Source organism: Mobula birostris, chromosome 24 (genome assembly GCF_030028105.1).
Source record: "Mobula birostris isolate sMobBir1 chromosome 24, sMobBir1.hap1, whole genome shotgun sequence".
Lineage (NCBI taxonomy): Eukaryota > Metazoa > Chordata > Chondrichthyes > Myliobatiformes > Myliobatidae > Mobula > Mobula birostris.
This window is the reverse complement of record NC_092393.1, coordinates 52,046,091-52,066,984: the sequence shown is the minus strand read 5'-3', so window position 1 is coordinate 52,066,984 and position 20,894 is coordinate 52,046,091. Positions and strand designations below refer to the sequence as shown.

Below are 20,894 nucleotides of genomic sequence, written 5' to 3'. Positions count from 1 at the left end.
GCACTACAAGATCAGATATCTTATTCCATATATTGTGTGCATTCAAATATAACACCTTCAGCCCTGGTTTCACCACCCTTTTCAATTTTGCCCCTATATTACACATTAACTCATCCCACTGACTGCAACTTTGCCCTATCATCCTCCTGTCCTTCCTTACGGTCGCACTACACACTGCATCTACTTGTATACTATCTGCCCCATCCCGATGGTTCACACTATCCCCCTGCCAAATTAGTTTAAACCCTCCCCAAAATCTTGAGCAAACCTGCCCACCAGGATATTGGTCCCCCTCAGGTTCAGGTGTAACCTTTCTTTTTGTACAGGTTATACCGTCCTCAGAAGAGATCCCAATGATCCAGTAATCTAAAACCCTGCCCCCTACACCAGTTCTTCAGCCACACATTCATCAGCCAAATATTCCTATTCTTCCCCTCCCTGGCACATGGCACAAGCAGCAATCCAGAGATTACTAACCTGGAGCTCCTGCTTTTCAGCTTTCTATCTAACTCTCTACATTCTTACTTCAGGGCCTCCTCCCTTTTACAACCTATGGCATTGGTACCTCTATGTACCTCGACTTCAGGCTGCTCACCCACCCCCCTTTAGAATGTTGTGAATCTGATCCGCGACATCCCCAACCGTGGCACGTGGGAGGCAAAATACCATCCAGCTTTCTTTTTCACAGCCATAGAATCTCCTGTCTGCTCCTCTATATAATCATCTATCACTACTGTACTCCTCTTCCCACCCCTTCCCTTCTGAGCCACAGAGCCAGACTCAGTACGTGCTGTGGTTCCTCCCTGGTAGGTCATCCCCCCCAACAGTATCCAAAGCAGTATACTTATTATTGAGGGGACCAGCACTGGCTGCTTATTCCATTTCCCTCTCCTGACAGTCACCCATGTACCTGCTTCCTGTAACTTGGGGGTGACTACTTCCCTATAGCTCCCATCTATCACTACCTTATTTTCCTGTATGATTTGAAGGTTATCGAGGTGCAGCTCCAGATTTGATGTGTAACATTAGACAATAGACAATAGGTGCAGGAGTAGGCCATTCAGCCCTTCTAGCCAGCACCACCATTCACTGTGATCATGGCTGATCATCCACTATCAGTATCCAGTTCCTGCCTTATCCCCATAACCTAATGAAGTATAGTCACTGTCTTGTCTTCTTTATAGCTGCATCGACATGTTGGGACCAGGTTAGGTCTTCAGAGATCTTGACACTCAGGAACTTGAAACTGCTCATTCTCTCCACTTCTGATCCCTCTATGAGGATTGGTATGTGTTCCTTCGTCTTGCCCTTCCTGAAGTCCACAATCAGCTCTTTCGTCTTACTGACTTTTTGGTATTCAGTCATGTTAAACATTGTATCACCACTGAAATGATACTGTGCCTTTACTGAATACCAGAGTTTTTAGATCAGTAGGTTCTCAATGTGAAGAATGGTTCGCATCAAACTATCACAGCTACTACACAAAAACTGAAACTGCGGGTATGTAAACGTGATACATAAAAACAGCAAGAATGATACATAAAATATAACTGATACCTTTTCAAGTTGACCAGCATAGGATGCAACCTTGTCCTCCAATTTATCATGTATTTCTTTAACTCCCAAAATGATGTGTTCCACAAAAAGTGACAGTGAAAATATTCTACGCCATCCAGATCTGAAATACAAGCATGAGCACTTAAATGTATACAACTGGTGAAATATTGCACCATAAATATCTTCCAATAAACATAAGATGATATTCCACGTCATTGATTCATTATTTTTTCAATCTGCCCTTCACCTCAAAGACTTTAAGAAATAGCAAATTTAACTTAAAATATGTTGATAAATCACAGGCATAGTTTGCCATAACCTATTAGTGCAGAAAGCTAGAAGTTTTCTCTCAAACATGCCATGCAGTTTTGAGATATTCAGGAATAATTAACATTCACTGTCACTGCTCCCTCTAAGCTGTGTGGGTGCATTGCCATGCGGTAACTGAAAAGCCTCTGCGCAGATTGCCTTTTCTTGCTGCGCAGCCTTTATTTCTTTTATATAATGTTAATTTAAAATACCGCGCAATTTTCAGGCTGTGTAAAAATTTCCTGCTCAGAGCAATGGTTGGTCTATTAAAAAAAATTATAAGGAATGTTGTTCACTCTTCTGGTAACTACATCTATATACTACTAAAACTCTCATGCTCTGTCTGTCCGTTTGTGACCTCCAATTAGCGCAAATGGTGCATTACGGTGGCACTTTTTTTGGCTAAATCGAATTAAAATGCGCTTACAGAACGCAGGCAAAGTTCAGGGTTATATATTCGTATAAAATTGCTCATTCGCCAAAAACAACAGGCTCGCTTTGACTCGAGAGCCGATCCGCCTTCATGGAAATCGGAACGCGACAGCCCGAAGCATGCGCACGGCCAGCCTCAGCAGTGACACCTACTGGAGCAACAGGGAAGGGCAGCTCTATTTCGAGGGCTCACATTCCACTAATCACCATCTGTTATTGATGGGCGGCAGTTCTGTCAGGATTGGGACAGGACTGCCACCCATCAATAAGAGATAATTAAATCTTATTGTAATGACGTACTTTGAGACACCCACAAAACCCTTTGCTGCAGTCAAAGGGCAGCTGTGACTATATCACATCTATTTAGGGGAGCGCCAACCACATCATCAAGAATAATCAGCATCCTTTGATGTTACTGCTTCGTATCTTCTATCCAGCATTAGGGTAAAAAAAAAGGTCAGCCTAATTATGCCTCGTGGAAAGGGAAGGGGGACATTATGGTCAAGAGATGACGAACTTCTGCCTGCTGCTCAATGGAGTAATACATAAATTTTGCGGCTGCCTTTCATTCCTCCTTTTCCCAGTTTAAACCTTGAATTTTTAACTTTTATTTCTCGGATCTTAGAGGGAAATAGTTGTCATTATGTCATATCCTTTAAGAAGTGAAAAGTTGCCTTTTGAATCCAGCAATGGAAAGAGAAAAACTTTGAAAGAAAAATAGGAAGATATGCCTATCTGGGTTGAGCGTTTGGAACGTGCGTTGATAGCTCTCGACAACAAAATATACAATAACACTTCTGAGTTGAAGTCGTTCCGACAGAGTTTTCAGACTATTGAAGAAAATATTAGTTTCTTCAATACTGAGTTTAAAGAATCAAAATGTCAGATTGTGGATATTTCAACCCGCTTGGAACAGGCTCAATGTAAAATTGTCGATTTAGAGGCAAAGTCTCATCGGAATAATATACAAATTATCGGACTCAAGGAAGGTTCTGAGATTGGGAATTTATTAGACTATTTTGCCAATTTGTTTCAATCTTTGTGTCTGGATATTCTACCTCAACCTCCCGATATTGAAAGAGCTCATAGAATTTTCATATCGAATTCTCAGACCTCAGGTAAATCTCAGCCTATTTTGGTCAACTTTCTTCACTTTAAAGTTAAAGACCAAATCATAAAATGTACAAGGAAACAGAGAGTTTTTAAATTTAACAGTTCCGAGATCCGTTTTTACAAAGATTATCCACGAGAAATTATGGAGCAGCGGATCAAATTTGCCCCAGCGATGAAAACTGCTTATGAAAAGGGACTTTTTCCATCGCTTCACTACCCCACAAGATTAAAATTATTTCCTAAGGATTCTACACCTCGTGTGTTTTCGGATTCCCAAGCAGCATTGGACTTTGTTAACTCTATCGTGGAGTCGGCCGACGCATGAAGGATATTTCGGTTGCTGAATAATTTTCTGAAAGAAAACAGGCTTTGAAGATTTTTGATATGCTGAAGATTTCCTTTGATTGATGAACTATTTAAAGAAGAGGTGAATTTCTTGGTTTGACTAATGAATGACTTTTTTGAAGTCTGTTTGGTATATGGAGTGAACTAACACAGTGGACAGATTATTAACTGGTTTGATTATCTGCTTTCTTTATTTTCTTTTATTAATTGTGATAGTTTTGATAGTTTATATAGACTCTTATATAGTGAGGAGCGTTTAGGATAGGTAATTAGCTTTAGTTTTAAACTAAAGGAATAATGATGTCTTTTTCTTGTTTGAGAATGTATTGTTTAGGTTTAATAGCGTTGTTTTGACGCCTCTGGAAACTGTTTTTGCATTCCTAGTTTACTTTCAATGCTTAACTATAAACATTTTTTTGTTTCTCTGCTGAGCTTGCTTATCTTAGGGTCACGTGATTTCTTTGTAAAGGGGAGGGGGGAATTAGGAGAAAAACTTTTAAATCACTATTTATATTGAGCTGCATGAGGAGTTCTGCTTTTCTCTTTTCTTTGGGGAGGCATTCTGGCTTTTTCCTTCCCTTTTGCTGGATTTCTACCTTTTGAGGATGGGGTTGCTTTTTGCATTTTGGGGTTTATTATAGGATTTCTTTTTTAGGTTTTTTCCCCATTATGGAGCTCTGGAGCATGCGTGTTTTCCATATGGTTACATTCATCACCGCCATCTTTGATTAGCCCACAATGGTATGCGTGCATTTTCGTGTTTAAAACAAGATTCTATGGTTATTAAACAGATAAACATTATTAGTTGGAACGTACATGGCTGGAATCACCCTATTAAGCAAAAGAAGACTTCTAAAATTATTAACCGATTCCAGCCCGAAATAATTTTTGTTCAAGAAACACATATCAGAATGGGCGATCAAAATAGATATTTTAAAACGTGGAAGGGCCTTCAATATAATGCTACTTGCCAAAATAAAACAAAGGGAGTATCTATTTTTATTAAAGCTAATATTTTATTTATCCAAGAAGATATTGTCTGAGATATCAATGGTATATTTTTAATTATTAAAGGAACAATTTGTAATAGAAAAATTGTCTTGGTTAATCTATATGGACCTAATGTAGATCCTTTTTCTAAAAATGTATTTGGTTTATCACCAGACTTAAATGAATATATGCTGCTGATGGGAGGTGACTTCAACTGTTGTTTAAACCCTTTGATTGACTGTTCAACCAATCAGCAGCTTCTGAGTTGTTCAGCATCACTTATTAATTCCTTTTTAATTGATTATGGTTTGATAGAAATCTAGAGAAATCTATATCCTAATGATAGAGATGATTCTTTTTATTCACAAGTCCATAAAAATACTCGCAAATTGATTATTTTATAGCTGATTTCCGATTTTTGTCCAAAGTCCAGAAATGTGAATATGATGCTATTGCTGTCCCGGATCATGCACCTATAAGCCTAACTTTTGAATTGAATGATGTTAGAAATGTAAACTTGCCTTGGCGTTTTCCAGAAAACTTATTACAAAGTTTGGACTTTGCCAAATTTATAGAAATTCAAATAAAAGGTTTTTTTCTTTTTAATAATACAGAAGATATGTCAAAATTGATTATATGGGATACATTTAAAGCGTATTTGCAAGGTCGACTGCACCTCTTCCTACAGATGCTGCTTGGTCTGCTGCGTTCACCAGCAACTTTGATGTGTGTTGCTTGAATTTCCAGCATCTGCAGAGTTCCTGTTGTTTGCATCCACCATGGGTTTACTTGGAATTGAAAGCTGTGAAACAATTTTACTTAAATTCATTATTAGGAGCTTCTTTACCTGTACAACTAGCCAAAATTTCTATTTTAAATACTAATCCTATGATTAAGCAGTTATTATGAATTTGGTACCAGTTTCGTAAGTTTTTTAATCTTAAAAAATTTAACCTTCTTAGTTTAATTTATCGAAACTATTTATTTAGACCTTCATTTAGTGATCCTACCTTTTCTCTTTGGAGGAATAAAGGAATTTATTCCTTTATGGATTTGTTTCAAGAAGGTCGATTGACGTCCTTTGAGAAATTAGTAACTAAATACTCTCTCTCGTACTCATATTTCCTTCAATATCTTCAGGTCAGACATTTTTTACAAGAATATTTAAGTAATTTTCCATATATACATGATTCCCACCTGTTAGACACTATTTTAAAAATCAACCCTTTAGTGAAAGGTTTTATTGGGAAAATTTATAATTTACTATTACAACAGGATAATTATCCTCTATTTAAGATTAAGCAAGATTGGGAAAGAGAGCTTAACATGACCTTGATAACAGAGGATTGGTTGCAAATTTTGAAGTTGGTTAACTCTTCTTCAATTTGTGCCAGTCATTCTTTGATTCAATTTGAAATTGTACATCGTTATTATTTGACAAAAGAGAGACTGTCTAAAATATTTCCTAATGTTAATAGTCAGTGTGATAGATGTAAAACTGAGATAGCTATATTGACACATATATTTTGGTCGTGTTCTGTACTGAAACAGTTTTGGAAATCTATTTTTTCTACAATTTCTAAAGCTTTAAAAATTAATTTACAACCTAATAAATTGTCAGTTTTGTTTGGAATAATTCCTCAATATATTCATGGTATTTCTATATCAGACCAATATGTAATTGTATTTGTCACATTATTGACTAGAAGGGCTATTTTATCAAAATGGAAACATGCTTCTGCTCGAACTTTGATACAATGATTCTCTCAGGTGATGCTATGTCTTAATTTGGAAAAAAAATCAGAAGTTGAACTTTTGATCCTCGATTTGACTGTGAGAAAAGATGGGGCTCTTTTGCCTGCTACTATCATTTGATTTGAGTTAATTAAGATGGTTCCCTTCTGATTCTTGGGTAAATGGATTTGGTTGGCGGATTGATGTCTTTTTTTTATAGAAGCTTGTATGGTGTATAGCTCCAGTTTTGTGCTCCAAATGGGTTTTTTTCTCGGTTTTTTTTTGTTTGTTAGCTGGTTTTTTTTTTTGTTTTAGTTAGTAGGGGTTCTTTTTTCCTTTTTTCAAAACAATAGCTTTAATATTTTGTTTTTTTTAATATTGATATACTGTTTAGTTTGGTTAATAGTTTGACCCTTATACATATTGCTATATTGACTTGATTATTTTAATGTATTTTTTGCTGTCAATTTTCAATAATAATTAATAAAAAGATTTAAAAATGAAAAAAAAAGGAGATAATGCCAAACGTCGCCGGGAAGTGGCAAGGAGAGGGAGAGAACAACAATCGGATGACGCCAGGGCTGCACGACTCCAGGATCAAAGAGTTAGGACAAAAAAAGATGAGAGAAGAAGAGACAGAGGAGGAGAGGCATGCATGCATGTCTCCAGGATCAGAGACACACATCAAACAGCAGAAGAGATGAAGAGACGGGGGATGAAAGGACTGCATGTTTCCAGAATGACAACGAGAAGCACAAGGGTGGCAGATAAACCAGAAATGATGACATCAAAAGTGTCCTTTGTTAAATGAGGAGAACCTATATTTGCTTTGCTATGCATCGTTCTTCTTTAATCCTTGTCCTTCATTACAGAGTATTTCTCAGGTGTTTTTCTTCCGTCTCTTCTCCATCAGATTTATTAAGTTACTGGCTTGGACAACAAAATAGTTCACAGAGAGGTGCACAGAAGCCATTCAATAAAATATTTCAAAGAAATGCTTCAGAGTATTTGAAAGATGGAACATAGAAAAAGTAAGGAAGGAACTCATGAAAACACTTATAATTGCAAATTATAAGTTTTTATAAAAGTGAGGCAGAGGAAATGAGATGAGAAGGTTAATCTAGTTTTGGGAGAAAATTATAAAATTGAGAACAGGAACCAGAGTATCAGCAGCCTCATGAAGTGAAAAGAAGTATGATCTGGTCGATAAGGTACAAGTTGATAGGAGGAAATTGCTCATTATGGCACTAGAACAAAGTTTACTGGTCAGTAATTCTATGACACTCATTACATCAAATCATATTTAATCTTAATCCAAGACCTTGGTATGCAATGATTACAAATCTTTAATTTACTTTATAATTTTCATTTGTTTTTAAAAAAAGCTATGCATTTTCAGAAATACAAACATAATACATAAAATTCTTACCGGATATCATTTGCAAGAGCAAATTTGCTTCCTTCACCATGTGCTAAGACTTCTGCACAGACAAGCTCAATGGGCATTTGTAGAGTGTTCACCATCTGAAGCCACCTCTGATTCGATAACTTAGTGCGTTCAACTTCCAGCATTTCAATACAGGCAGCTGCTGCATAAATATCTATGACCTGCATTAAATTACAAAGATTAATAGTCTAACCATTTTCAAATAGGTGAAAAAAATCAGAAACTATCTCAAACAGTGCTGTGTAAACCATTAAGCATGCAACATCTACCTATCAAAATACATGCTGGGGCCACTGGAAGTTTTATTAAATTAGCCATGCACCAATCAAAATGTGTATGAAGCACAGAAAACAAACGGAAATAGCTACTGTAGCTATGTGTAGATATTCAGTTCTTCAAGCCTGTTCCAATGACTTGTCTTCTAATGTCTTCTGTGGTAGAGAATTCCACAGTCCTTGGACACTCCAGTCATCAGAAACACCCTCCCTGTTTCAAGATTGTTCAATCATTTTCATTTAATTTTACATGTTTCTATGACATCCACTCCCATTATTCTAAACTCTAGTGAACATAGCCATAATCAATCCGACTGTACCTCAACTTCAGTCCTGCTATCCTAAGGTTCAATCTAGTAAAACTTGCCCATGGCAAGACCAAACTAGCATGCAAAATTCCACCTAGATCTCAACAAGGACCAGTAGCTAGGCATCAAGGTGTCTTTGCTCCTCTCGCTACAAAGGCTAATGTAGTGTTAGCTTACTAAACTATTTGCTGCGCTCAAATTTTTGCATTCTGTTTGGTATAAAAGGACACCTGGGTCTTGTTGTACGAACATTTTTCCCTAATACATCTTTCATCATTTTTTTTTTGATTTTAGATCAAAAGCAAATAATCTCACATTTATCCCTGTTAAACTGCATCTGCCAGTCATGTGCCCTCTCACCCAACTTGGCTAAATCACCCTGGAGCCACTCTATATCCTTCTTACAGCTCACATTTTTCTCTATTTGTTTGCCCATCACCCTCCAACCCCAACACACTCTTTCAGTTGACCACAAACTTGGAGATATTATATTTAGTTCTCTTATACAAATCACTGAACTATAATATGAATTTTTGAGGCCCAAGCACTAATTGGCGCAGTCCCCCACTAGTCAATAATTGCCACTAAGAAAAAGACCCCTGTCAACTAGTTATAACCATAATACTATATACAACTTCATGTGCTTTCATTGATGATGGATGGCTCTTCACTTGTGAAGATCAGGAGGGACGAATCCTCAGGAGTGACGGCACGATCGTCGGTGACTGTGGAGGCCAATTCTGGATCTGCAGACTCTGGAGGAGCAGCTGGGATGCAGGTGCTTGAGTAGTAGGATCATTCCTGCGTCTCTTCCCTTCAGCAGCTGCTTTCCTGGATTCCTCAAAATTCTTGGCTGCTCCATGGATCAGCATTCTCCAGTAGTCTCTGTCACAAGCCAGCTGCTGCCACTCGGTAGCCTGGGTATTTGTCTGAGAGAACTGCTGCTTAAGTTGATCTTTGAACCTTTTGTGCAGGGCACCATGATCTCTCTTGCCCTGAGAGAGTTCTCTGTAGAGTATTGCTTTTGGTAACCTGGAATTGTCCATGCAAGACATGTGGCCTGACCAGCTGAGCAGCAAAGTGGCTTCAATGCTTGCAAATTAAGCCTTCCCTAGGACGTCGTTGTTGGAGAAATGATACTGCCTGCTTATACCCATAATAGAGCAGAGGCAGCACTAGTGGAAGCCTTTGAGCAAATGGATTTGCTTGTGGTACAAGACCCACGCTTCAGAGCCATATAGCAGTGTTATGATAATAGTAGCCGTGTATTCCTATATTTTTGTGGACAGGCACAGCTGGAGGTTCTTCCACACATGTTTCTGGAGGCACCTGAAAGCACTGCTGGCTCTGGTGAGTTGGTTGTCAGTGTCCTTTACTGCAGAAGCATCATTGGAGATGACACTGCTCAGGTAGGTGAACTGCTCAACCATGGTGAGAAGGTGGTCATCAATGGTGATCTGAGGTGGGCTGTAAACACCACATAGTGGCTGATGGAGGATCTTTGCTTTTTCAGACTGACTGTTAACCCAAGATACGGCTGTTGAGGTAGTTGGGTACTCCTCATGAAGAAACAAGGACTGGTTTGCTGAAAATGACACTGAAATCTGGAATCTGCTCCAGAAGAAACGCTAGTATCATCAAGTGGTGCTGTCCATATCCAACCACTGAGCGGCCAAAGCAGAATACAGAGCTGCATGCAACACCCACCAAGCCAAACTGAGAAAGATGTAAAACGATTGGTGAACTGCCCTAGCAGAATGAACGCAACATTATGCAGACACCGGCTATACTCAAGCCTTCAACGAACCGCTGCATGTAGTGTATGATCCAACTGGTCAGATTCAAGCCCCTCTGTACTCATCTGACAGCTCCAGCCTGCTGACAGACAAGGAAGCCATCATGAGGTAATGGGCATAGTACTACTAGAGTCTTTTCATGGATAATCGTCAAGTAGAAGTAGCATCCATTGAAATGATCCCCCCCAGCATAGGTCAGGTTTAAGCTTGATGGCCCGCCAACTCTGGACGAGGTCAAAGATGCTATTTCCAAGTTGAAATGCCATGAAGCCCCAGGTGTTGATGGGATCTCAGCTGAAGCGTACAAAATAGGTGGAGACGTTCTCCTGAGCAAACTCACAAACTTGTTCATCTCTGCTGGGAGAAAGGATCAGTCTTAAATGACCTACACAACGCTGATAATTGTCTCCCTGTACAAGAACAAAGGGGAGAAATCAGACTGCTCAGACGACAGAAGCATTACCCTACTGTCCACCGCCAGAGAGATCCTCGCCAGAATTCTCTAGAAAAAAATCAGCCCCACCATTGCCAAAAGCAATCTCACAGAGAGTCAGTGTGGATTCAGAGCGAACAGAGACACATCCAAAATGATCTCCATTCTTCACCAGATATAGGAGAAGTGTCATGAACAGAACATGGGACTGTACCAATCACAAATCATATTAATGATTTAGATGAAGGGATTAAAAGTAACATTAGCAAATTTGCAGATGACACAAAGCTGGGTGGCAGTGTGAAATGTGAGGAGGATGTAATGAGAATGCAGGGTGACTTGGACAGGTTGGGTGAGTGGGCAGTTGCATGGCAGATGCAGTTTAGTGTGGATAAATGTGAGGTTATCCACTTTGGTGGCAAGAACAGGAAGGCAGATTACTATCTGAATGGTGTCAAGTTAGGAAAAGGGGAAGTACAACGAGATCTAGGTGTTCTTGTACATCAGTCACTGAAAGTAAGCATGCAGGTACTGCAGGCAGTGAAGAAAGCTAATGCAATGCTGGCCTTCATAACAAGGGGAGTTGAGTATAGGAGCAAAGAGGTCCTTCTGCAGCTGTACAGGGCCCTGGTGAGACCACACCTGGAATATTGTGTACAGTTTTGGTCTCCAAATTTGAGGAAGGACATTCTAGCTATTGAGGGAGTGCAGCGTAGGTTCACGAGGTTAATTCCCGGGATGGCGGGGCTGTCATATGTTGAAAGATTGGAGCGACTGGGGTTGTATACACTGGAATTTAGAAGGATGAGAAGGGATCTGATTGAAACATATAAGATTATTAAGGGATTGGACACGCTAGAGGCAGGAAACATGTTCCTGATGTTTAGGGAGTCCAGAACCAGAGGCCACAGTTTAAAAATAAGGGGTAGACAATTTAGAACGGAGTTGAGGAAAAACTTTTTCACACAGAGGGTTGTGGCTCTGTGGAATGCTCTGCCTCAGAAGGCAGTGGAGGCCAATTCTCTGGATTCTTTAAAAAAATTAGATAGAGCTCTTAAAGATAGCGGAGTGAAGGGATATGGGGAGAAGGCAGGAAAAGGGTACTGATTGTGGATGATCAGCCATGATCACAGTGAATGGTGGTGCTGGCTCCAAGGGCTGAATATCCTACTCCTGCACCTATTGTCTATTGCCTATTGTCAAACAAGAGAAAATCTACAGATGCTGGAAATCCAAGCAACACACACAAGATGCGGGAAGAATCTATGGAAAAGTGCACAGTTGGCGTTTTGGGTTGAGACCCTTCATCAGGACTTGAAAAGAGGAATCAGAGGAAGAAAGTGGGGAGAGGGGAGGAAGAACCACAAGATGATAGGTGAAACCGGGAGCGGGGAGGGGTGAAGTAAAGAGCTGGGAAGTTGATTGGTGAAAGAGATTCAGCAGGGCTGGAGATGGGGGTATCTGATAGGAGAGGACAGAAGGCCATGGAAGAAAGAAAAGGGGGAGGAGCACCAGAGGGAGGTGATAGGCAGATAAGAAGTTAAAGTGAGAGAGGGAAATGGGAATGGTGAAGAGTGGGGGGGGGGCGCGGCACAATTACTGGAAGTTCGAGAAATCGTTGTTCAAGCCATCAGCTTGGAGGCTACCCAGATGGAATTTCAGGTGTTGCTCTTCCAGCCTGAGTGTGGCCTCATCACGACAGTAGAGGAGGCCACAGACTGACATGTCAGAATGGGAATGGGGTGGAATTAAAATGGGTGGCCAATGGGAGATCCCGCATTTTCTGGTGAACAGTTCATGGTTGGTGCTTGGTGAAGTGTTCTCCAATTTATGTTGGGTCTCGCCAATATACAGGAGGCCACTCCAGGAGCACCAGATACGGTAGATGACCCCAACAGACTCACAGGTGAAGTGTCGCCTCAACTGGAAAGACTGTTTGGGGTCCTGAATGGTAGTGAGGGAGAAGGTGTAGGGGCAGGGGTAGCACACATTTCTCTTCCAAGGATAAGTGCCAGGAGGGAGATCAGTGGGGAAGGATGAATGGATGAGGGAGTCATGTTGGGAGCGATCCCTGCAGAAAGCAGAAAGCTGGAGCGAAGGAAAGATGTGCTTTGTGGCAGGATCCTGCTGGAGATGGCAGAAGTTACAGAGAATTATGTGCTGGACATGGAGGCCAGTGGGGTGGTAGGTGAGGACAAGAGGAACCCTATCCCTGGCGGGGTAGTGGGAGGATGGGGTGAGGGCAGATGTGCATGAAATGGAAGAGATGTGGTTGAGGGCAGTATTGATGGTGGAGGAAGGGAAGCCCCTTTCTTTGAAGAAGGAGGACATCCCCTTAGTTCTGGAATGAAAAGCCTCATCCTGAGAGCCGATGCAGCTGAGATGGAGGAACTGACAGAAGGGGATGGCACTTTTACAAGTAACAGGTTGGAAAAACATAGTCCAGGTAGCTGTGAGAGTCAGTGGGTTTATAACAGACGTCAGTATAGAAGCTGTCTCCAAAGAGAGAGATAGAGAGATTGAGAAAGGGGAGGGAGTGTTGGAAATGGACCAGGTAAATTTGAAGGCAGGGTGGAAGTTGGAGGCAAAGTTGATGAAGTTGACGAGCTCCGCACGGGTGCAGGAAAGAGCACCAATGCAGTTGTCAATGTAGCATTGGAAAAGTTGGGGAGTGATACCAGTGTAGGCTTGGAACATAGACTGCTCCACGTAGCCAACAAAAAAGCAGACATATCTGGGACCCATATGAGTGCCCACGGATACACTTTTTGTTTGAAGGAAGTGGGGGGAGCCGAAGGAGAAATTATTGAGAGTGAGCACCAGACAGAGTTGAGTGTATTGGAGGGGAACTGGTTGGGTCTGATGTCCAGAAGGAAGTGGAGAGCTTTGAGACCTACCCGTGGGGGATGGAGGTGGATAGGAAGTGGATATCCATAGTGAAAATAAAATGATCAGGACCAGGGAACTTGAAATCATTGAACAGATCAAGAGCACATGAAGTGTCAAGGATATCAGTGGGAAAGGACTGAACCAGGTGGGACAAAACTAAGTCAAGGTATCCAGATACAAGTTCAGTCGGGCAGGAACAAGCAGAAACAATGGGTCTACCTGGACAGGAAGGTTTGTGGATCCTGGGTAGGAGGTAGAAATGGAAAGTGCAGGGTGAGGGTACTATGAGGTTCCAGGAGAGGTGACACTTCACCTGTGAGTCTGTTGGGGTCATCTACTGTATCCGGTGCTCCTGGTGTGACCTCCTATACATCAATGAGACCCGATGCAATTGGGGGATTGCTTTGCTGAGCAGTCATCTTACATCCCTCCTTCATCAATCACCTTGGTGTCCTATCTCACCACCCCCCCCTCCCCTCTTTATAATAACAATCTTGCCTCTTTACTGTCCAAAAAAGTGGGATCTACCCGATATAGAATGGGAGACTGCCTTGCTGAGCACGCATGCTCCATCCCCCAGAAAAAGTGGGTTCTCCCAGTATCCATCCATTTCAATTCTACTTCCCATTCCCATTCTGACACGTCAGTCCAGGGCCTCCACTACTGCTGCGAAGAGGCCACACATGTTGGAGAAGCAACATCTTATATTCTGTCTGAGTAGCCTCCAACCTGATAGCATGAACACTGATTTGTCAAACATCCGGTAATGCCCCTCACCCCTCTTCACCATTCCCCCTTCCCATTTACCTCTCTCACCTTATCTCCTTGTCTGCCCTCTGGTGCTGCTCACTCTTGTCTTTCTTCCATGGCCTTCTGTCCTCTCCGATCAGATTCTCCCTTCTCCAGTCCTGTATCCCTTTCATCAATCAACTTCCCATCTCTTTACTTCGCCCCTCTCCCCTCTCAGATTCACCTATTGCCTTGTGGTTCCTCTGCCCTTTCCCCAACTTTCTTATTCTGACTCATCTTTTTTTCCAGTTCTGATGAAGGATCGGCCCGACATGTCGACTGTACACTTTTCCATAGATGCTGCCTGACCTGCTCAGTTCCTCCAGCATTTTGTGTGTGTTTTTGGGACTGTACACAGCGTCCATTGACCTGACCAAGGCCTTTGATAGAGTCAGCCATGATGGTCTCTGGTAGATTCTGTCGAAGCTCAGCTGTCCACTGAAATTCCTCACCATCCTGCAGCAACTTCATGAAGGTCAAAGCAGTCAGGTTAAACAGAACAGCGACCTGCCTGACCCATTTCCCATCAGTACAGGCGTGAACCAAGGCTGCATTTTGGCACCAATGCTCCTTGCCATCTTTTTCAGCATGATGCTACGGGAAGCGAAAGAGACCACCTCGGAGAGGATCTACATTCATTTCTGCACTGACGGAAATACCTTCAACCTCTGCTGCCTTCTCGCCCGAACAAAAACCGTGCAAGAGCCCATTCTCGAGCTACTATATGTGGATGACTGTGCTCTTCTCATGCACACAGAGGATGCGCTAGAGGTTGCAGTCACTCTGTTCCTCGAGGCTGCAAGGGCTTTCAGGTGCTTTAATTACTGCACACTAAGTTGTTATATGTGTTCTTATTAAAAGCCTTCTGAAAGCATAAATTCATCCACAGGATATTTTGTTTACAGTTACATCAACAAAAATCTACAATAGATTTGTTAAGCAGCACAAAATCTGCTGAAGGAACTCAGTGGGTTGAGCAGCATCTGTGTGATGAAAGGAATTGCTGAGATTTTGGGTTGAAATCCTGCATCAGACTGACAGTGGAGAGGCAAGATGGGCAGTATAAAGACGGGAAGGGGAGTGGTGATATAGGACACCAAGGTGATTGGCGGAGGAGGGATGTAAGACGACAGGTGGCTTGTACCAGGTGGGCAGGGTTAGCAGCACTGAAGTTATGAGCCAGTGGCAGGTGAATGATAGACAAAGTGAGGGAAAGAAGATGATATTAAGAGGCAGATAGAGCAAGGTGGCAGAAGGGGAAAGGATAAGGAGATGATAATGGGAACCATTTGGAGAGAGATGAAGGGCAGTTGGAACGATGGCATGGGTGGGGTGGGGAGGAAGAAAATCTGTGGATGAACTTTGCGTGTACCGGGTGAATGGAACCAGAAGGTGGAGGGGGATGAAGATAGGTTGTTGGAGGTTCGGTAGGTGAAGACTAGGGTATTGAGAGAAAGAACAAATACAGGAAGACCAAAGGAGGGTCAGAAGAAGAGGGAAACAACCTGCTGGAGGAGAGGATGAGTCAAGGTTGGAAAATTCTGTGCCCATACCACTATGTGGTAGGCTAGGCAGCCAAAATATGAAGTGTTGTTTCTCTAGTTTGCATTGGACATCATCCCAGCAGTAGAGAAGGCTGAGAATGAACAGGTCAGTGCTGGGATGGAAGGGGGGAATTCAAATGGCACGAAACTGTGGAGCTCAGGATGGCCATTACAGACCAGGCGTAAGTGCTCTACAAAATGCTGCCCAATCTGCACTGGTCTTGAGCACGTCACAACCGCAGCACCAAATAAAGTGGATGAGGTTGGGGATGGTGAACGTGAATTTTTGCATCACCTGCAAGGACCATTTTGGTCACTGGTTGGTGGTGAGGGAGGAGGTGTAAGGACATGTGTTACACCTCCTGCGATTGCCAGTGATGTATGGAGAGCGATTAGTGCACCGGCAAGTCACAGATCTACAGTCTCTGTGTCTCCAGCGGATTTGTTACAGCACAGAAACAAGCTCCTTGGTCCAATGTCAATCAAGTTGTCTACCTGAGCTAGCCCTATATAACTGTTTTTGGCCTATATCCCTCTGAACATTTTCTATTCATGTATCTGTATAAATGTCTTTTAAACACAATTGCACCCATGTCCACAACTTCCCCTGGAAGCTCATTCCAAACCACCCTCTCAATGAAAATGTTGCCCCTCAGGTCCCTTCTTAAAATTTTCCCCTCACCTTAGCACTAGACTTCCTACTCTAGGACAAAGAATGTGATGATTTACCTTGTAACCCTCCTTATAACTCAAGCAGTCTTTATAGTAACATTCTCTTGAAACCTTTCTGCACCCTTTCCAGCTTAATGACATTCTACCATAGCTCCTTGATCAGAACTGCACACAACATTCTTGTATGCTCTCACCAACAACTTGCACAATTGTAACATGATGTCCCAATTCCTGTACCCAATTCCAGGCTTTATTGTCATGCACAAGTACATGTAGGCACAGGTGCAATGAAAAGCTTAATTGCAGCAACATCACAGGCACATAGCATCATATAAACAGCATTCACAAGAAAAGCCCTGACTGTTGAAGGCAACCATGCCAAATGGCTTCTTCACCCCAATTTTGACTCAACCTTTAGGGAAATATGAACCTGTACCCTTAGTTCTTTGTTCTACAGCTCTCTTTGTTTTACTATTTACTCTGCAGGCACTGCCCTAGTTTAACTTACCAAAGTACAACACCTTGTATTTATCCGAGTTAAATTCCATCTGCCATACTGTGGCCTACTTCCCCAGTTGGTCTAGATCAGCTGTCCCCGACCACCGGGCCGCAGAGCATGTGCTGCCGGGCCGCGAGGAAACGATATGAGTCAGCTGCACCTTTCCTCATTCCCTGTCACGCACTGTTGAACTTGAACATAGGGTTGCCAACTGTCCCGTATTTGTCGGGACATCCCGTATATTGGGCTAAATTGGTTTGTCCCATATGGGACTGCCCTTGTCCCGTATTTTCTCCGCTAAGGTAGAGCGTTCCTGTGAAATATTTCATGCCGAAATGGCGTAAAGCGCAGAAGCAATTACCATTAATTTATCTGGGAAAGCTTTTTGCGCGTTGCCAGACCCAAAAAATAACCTAACAAATCATACCAAATAACACATAAAACTGAAAATAAATTACACTAACATACAGTAAAAGCAGGAATGATACGATAAATACACAGCCTATATAAAGTAGAAATATTGTATGTACAGTGTAGTCGGGAAGCTGAAGGCAAAACTGATTTGTGGGGGAAAGAGAATCAGTACGTACACGCATGCGCACATCACATGCGCACACAGGTGCCCGCGCAAGGCTTCGTGGTCATGGTATTCTTTCCTGGGGTAAAGTGTCCCGGGATTTGACTGCTACTTTTGTCCCTTATTTGGGAGTGAGGAAGTTGGCAATCCTAACTGTAAAAGACATGTTGAGGTGAGTTTAACCCTACTTGAACAACCCCCCCCCCCGCCACCGGTCAACCGGTACACAAGAATATTGTCAATATTAAACTGGTCCATGGTGCAAAAAAGGCTGGGGACCCCTGATCTAGATCCCACTGTAATCTTAGATAACCCTGCTTTACTGTTCACTATACCACCTATTTTAGGGTCACCATAAACTTACAGATCACACCAACTACACTGTCATGCAAATTGTTAATAGACTTAGCACAAATCTCTGCGGCCTACCACTGGTTACAGGCCTGCAATCTGAAAAACAACGTTCCATTGCCTGTAGCCATGCTATCCTGGTCCAATCCTATTCATATTTCCCAAGTGTTCCATTATTCCTCGGGCCACCTTCTTTAGTTATTCTGGAATGCAGATTTTCAGACCCAGCAGATCTGCAATCCTAAATTTTATTAATTTCCCCAGTGCTATTTCTTTACTAATACAGATTGTAGCCTTGGTTCTCTAGCAGATATATGGAAGGTTATTAATATTCTGTTTTGTTATGAAAGACAATAAAAGGCATTACTTTTATTTACAAGTCAATGTGCATTATGCATTACTTTTATATGCTGTTATTAAAATACCCACTTGATCACAAGGTGCTCAATGCAGAATAGCATTTTTTTCTGCCAGTCATAAACATAATAGCTGATAACAGAACAGTATGAGATTAAGAAAATCATGTGATTTAGGATATCCAGCACAATAATTAGGTATTATGTAAATACAACATTTTCTCTTCTTAATGGCTATAAAATAATCAGGTTGACAATTATTTTGCAATTGAATCAAATTATTCAGGAATATTCTCACCATATCTTTTTCTTCAGCTTTACGTATTTCATCTTTCATTTTCTGTAGCAAAGTCCGAACCGAGGGATACACTACAACAATTCTTGAAAAATTCTGCAGACGGTTTTTGAAGTGTTGATATGCAAAGTGCACCCAAGACAAAGATACATCATCTCCAACATTATATTGTATTTTTAGCTGATTTATACAGGAGAGCAGTGCTCCTTGAAGGAACTAAAACAAAATGAAAACAAAATCTCAAATTAGCAAACACCAGCCATGTTTCATAAATGTTTCCACAATATTTCTCGGGCTCACAACAGAAATCAGTTCACTGCTAAAACACACATGCCTGAAAACTGAGTTTGATAATGAAGGAAAATATCCTGGAACAACTTCTTGTGAACAAAGTTACTGAAAGGAAACTTGGTGTGGCCAGGATCAGGCATCCTTGACAGCCTCCTATGCAAAATTTGGATGCTTTTTTGGGTATAAAAATGGCCAAGCAATTCTTTTTCAGGCAGTCTCTTCAAAACTGAATAAACAAGAACAGGACAGGACCAGGTGGTGTTTATTAACTGCTGTGGTCTAAGTGACAGCCACAAAAGATGAGGTAAGCAGCTGGATATTCATCATTTATCAATGAGCGGGCTGCCTGTAGAGATTCAATGAACAAAGCTTGTTCAGTTAATACTAATGATGCTCAGAGTTTTGTATTTGATCAGGCACAGGCCTGCAGGTCAGGTTTTGGATGCAGTGCATGGTGTCCATTTCAAAGTCCAAAATTTCAATATTTCAATCATAACTACTAAGTTTTACTTTCCTTGCATTTCAATCTTTAAATATTTTATAAGACATGAGAACAGATTTTCATTTCATTTCTTGCAGACAATACAAAGTGGAAAATCACATGGCTTCCATTACAAATGTGAAATCTTTTTTGCTGGATTATTTTCAATATGTCACTCCAGGTTGCAAAGATCAGAATTATTTTCATGGTATATTTGAAACTGTTTTCTTCTATGAAAAGCATCAAGTTTAATGATGATTCAACCATACATGATAATCCATGGCTACAGCAAACAAAACAGCATTCCTCTGGGGCCAAAGTGCAAAACAAAGTACCAACCGTCATACATAGCACAAGGCATATATAGCACATATAAGTCCGAATCCAAGGATGCCGTCAGCAAGAACAAGCCTGCAGCAGTCTGCGGATGAATACAATCCAACTTGTCTTTCAAGGTTTCAAAGTGCATTTATTATCTAAGAATGTATAAATTATACAACCTTGAGATTCGTTTGCTTACAGTTTTTTCGCAAAGCAAGGAGCCTGGAAGAACCCAATTTTAAAAAAATAAGACCAACCCCTGGTGCCCATAGAGAGAGAAAAAAACACAAAACAAATCAGCGAAATGATAGAAGTGAGTGACAATAGCATTCCGAACCAAATTGAGTCCTTAGATCCAAATTCCAGGAGCAGAAGTAGGCCCAAAGCCTCAGTATTCAGTTTATTATATTAGCAGGGCAAACTGCTGCAAGGTTTGCAGACATGAGGCACAACAGCCGGGAGGCAGTCTTACAGTCTTTGTGTCTTAGAGAGAGAAGCCTCAAGACTATCTGGCTAGCATTTAAACTGTCCGAACCTTGCATTAGGGCCTGGCCTTGCTGTCAGTGAATTGCAGACATCCCACCTCTCCCGGAAGTTCCGGGAGTCTGCCGCATATCGATAGTGGCTCCCTGACACCCGGAGGTTATATACAATATCCCGGAAATAGATTTTTTTGAGTGGGAGAGGGAGAGGGAGAGCGAGCATCCTGATTGGTCTCTCTTCGTGCTAAGAGTGGTGTTAAGATATGAAACGACATGAGTCAGCTGCACTTTTCCTCATTCCCTGTCATGCACTGTTGAATTTTAACACACGCGAGGTCATCAGTGACCCAAGACGTGCAAAGGAATGGGTCCGTGACCCATTTGTGAATGTCCCCGGTGAATCATCCATATCAGAGCGGGAAAAAGATCAACTCCTCCAGCTTGCAAATGACTTAAAATGTTATGATGCCATTAACGTATAACTGACATAATTCAGTGGTCCTCAGCCTCCGGGCCGCAAAGAATACAGTGGTGGCCGGAACACACCCAGCACATCTTTAAGAAAAAAGCCGAAATAAACAAGCTAATTAATTAGGTGCCGCCTGGCA

General features: G+C 41.6%; 1 protein-coding gene across 1 annotated transcript in view; it reads right to left on the bottom strand.

Annotated features, from left to right (window-relative positions):
* The window catches only part of LOC140187263 (E3 ubiquitin-protein ligase rnf213-alpha-like), a 261,376-nt gene that overhangs the window by 79,663 nt on the left and 160,819 nt on the right, over positions 1-20,894 (bottom strand). The window contains exons 32-34 of the mRNA XM_072242396.1: positions 18,715-18,927; positions 7,910-8,088; positions 1,558-1,678 (exon numbers count right to left, since the gene is read on the bottom strand). Coding sequence (XP_072098497.1) covers positions 1,558-1,678; positions 7,910-8,088; positions 18,715-18,927 — 513 coding nt within the window. The remainder of the gene's footprint in view (positions 1-1,557; positions 1,679-7,909; positions 8,089-18,714; positions 18,928-20,894) is intronic.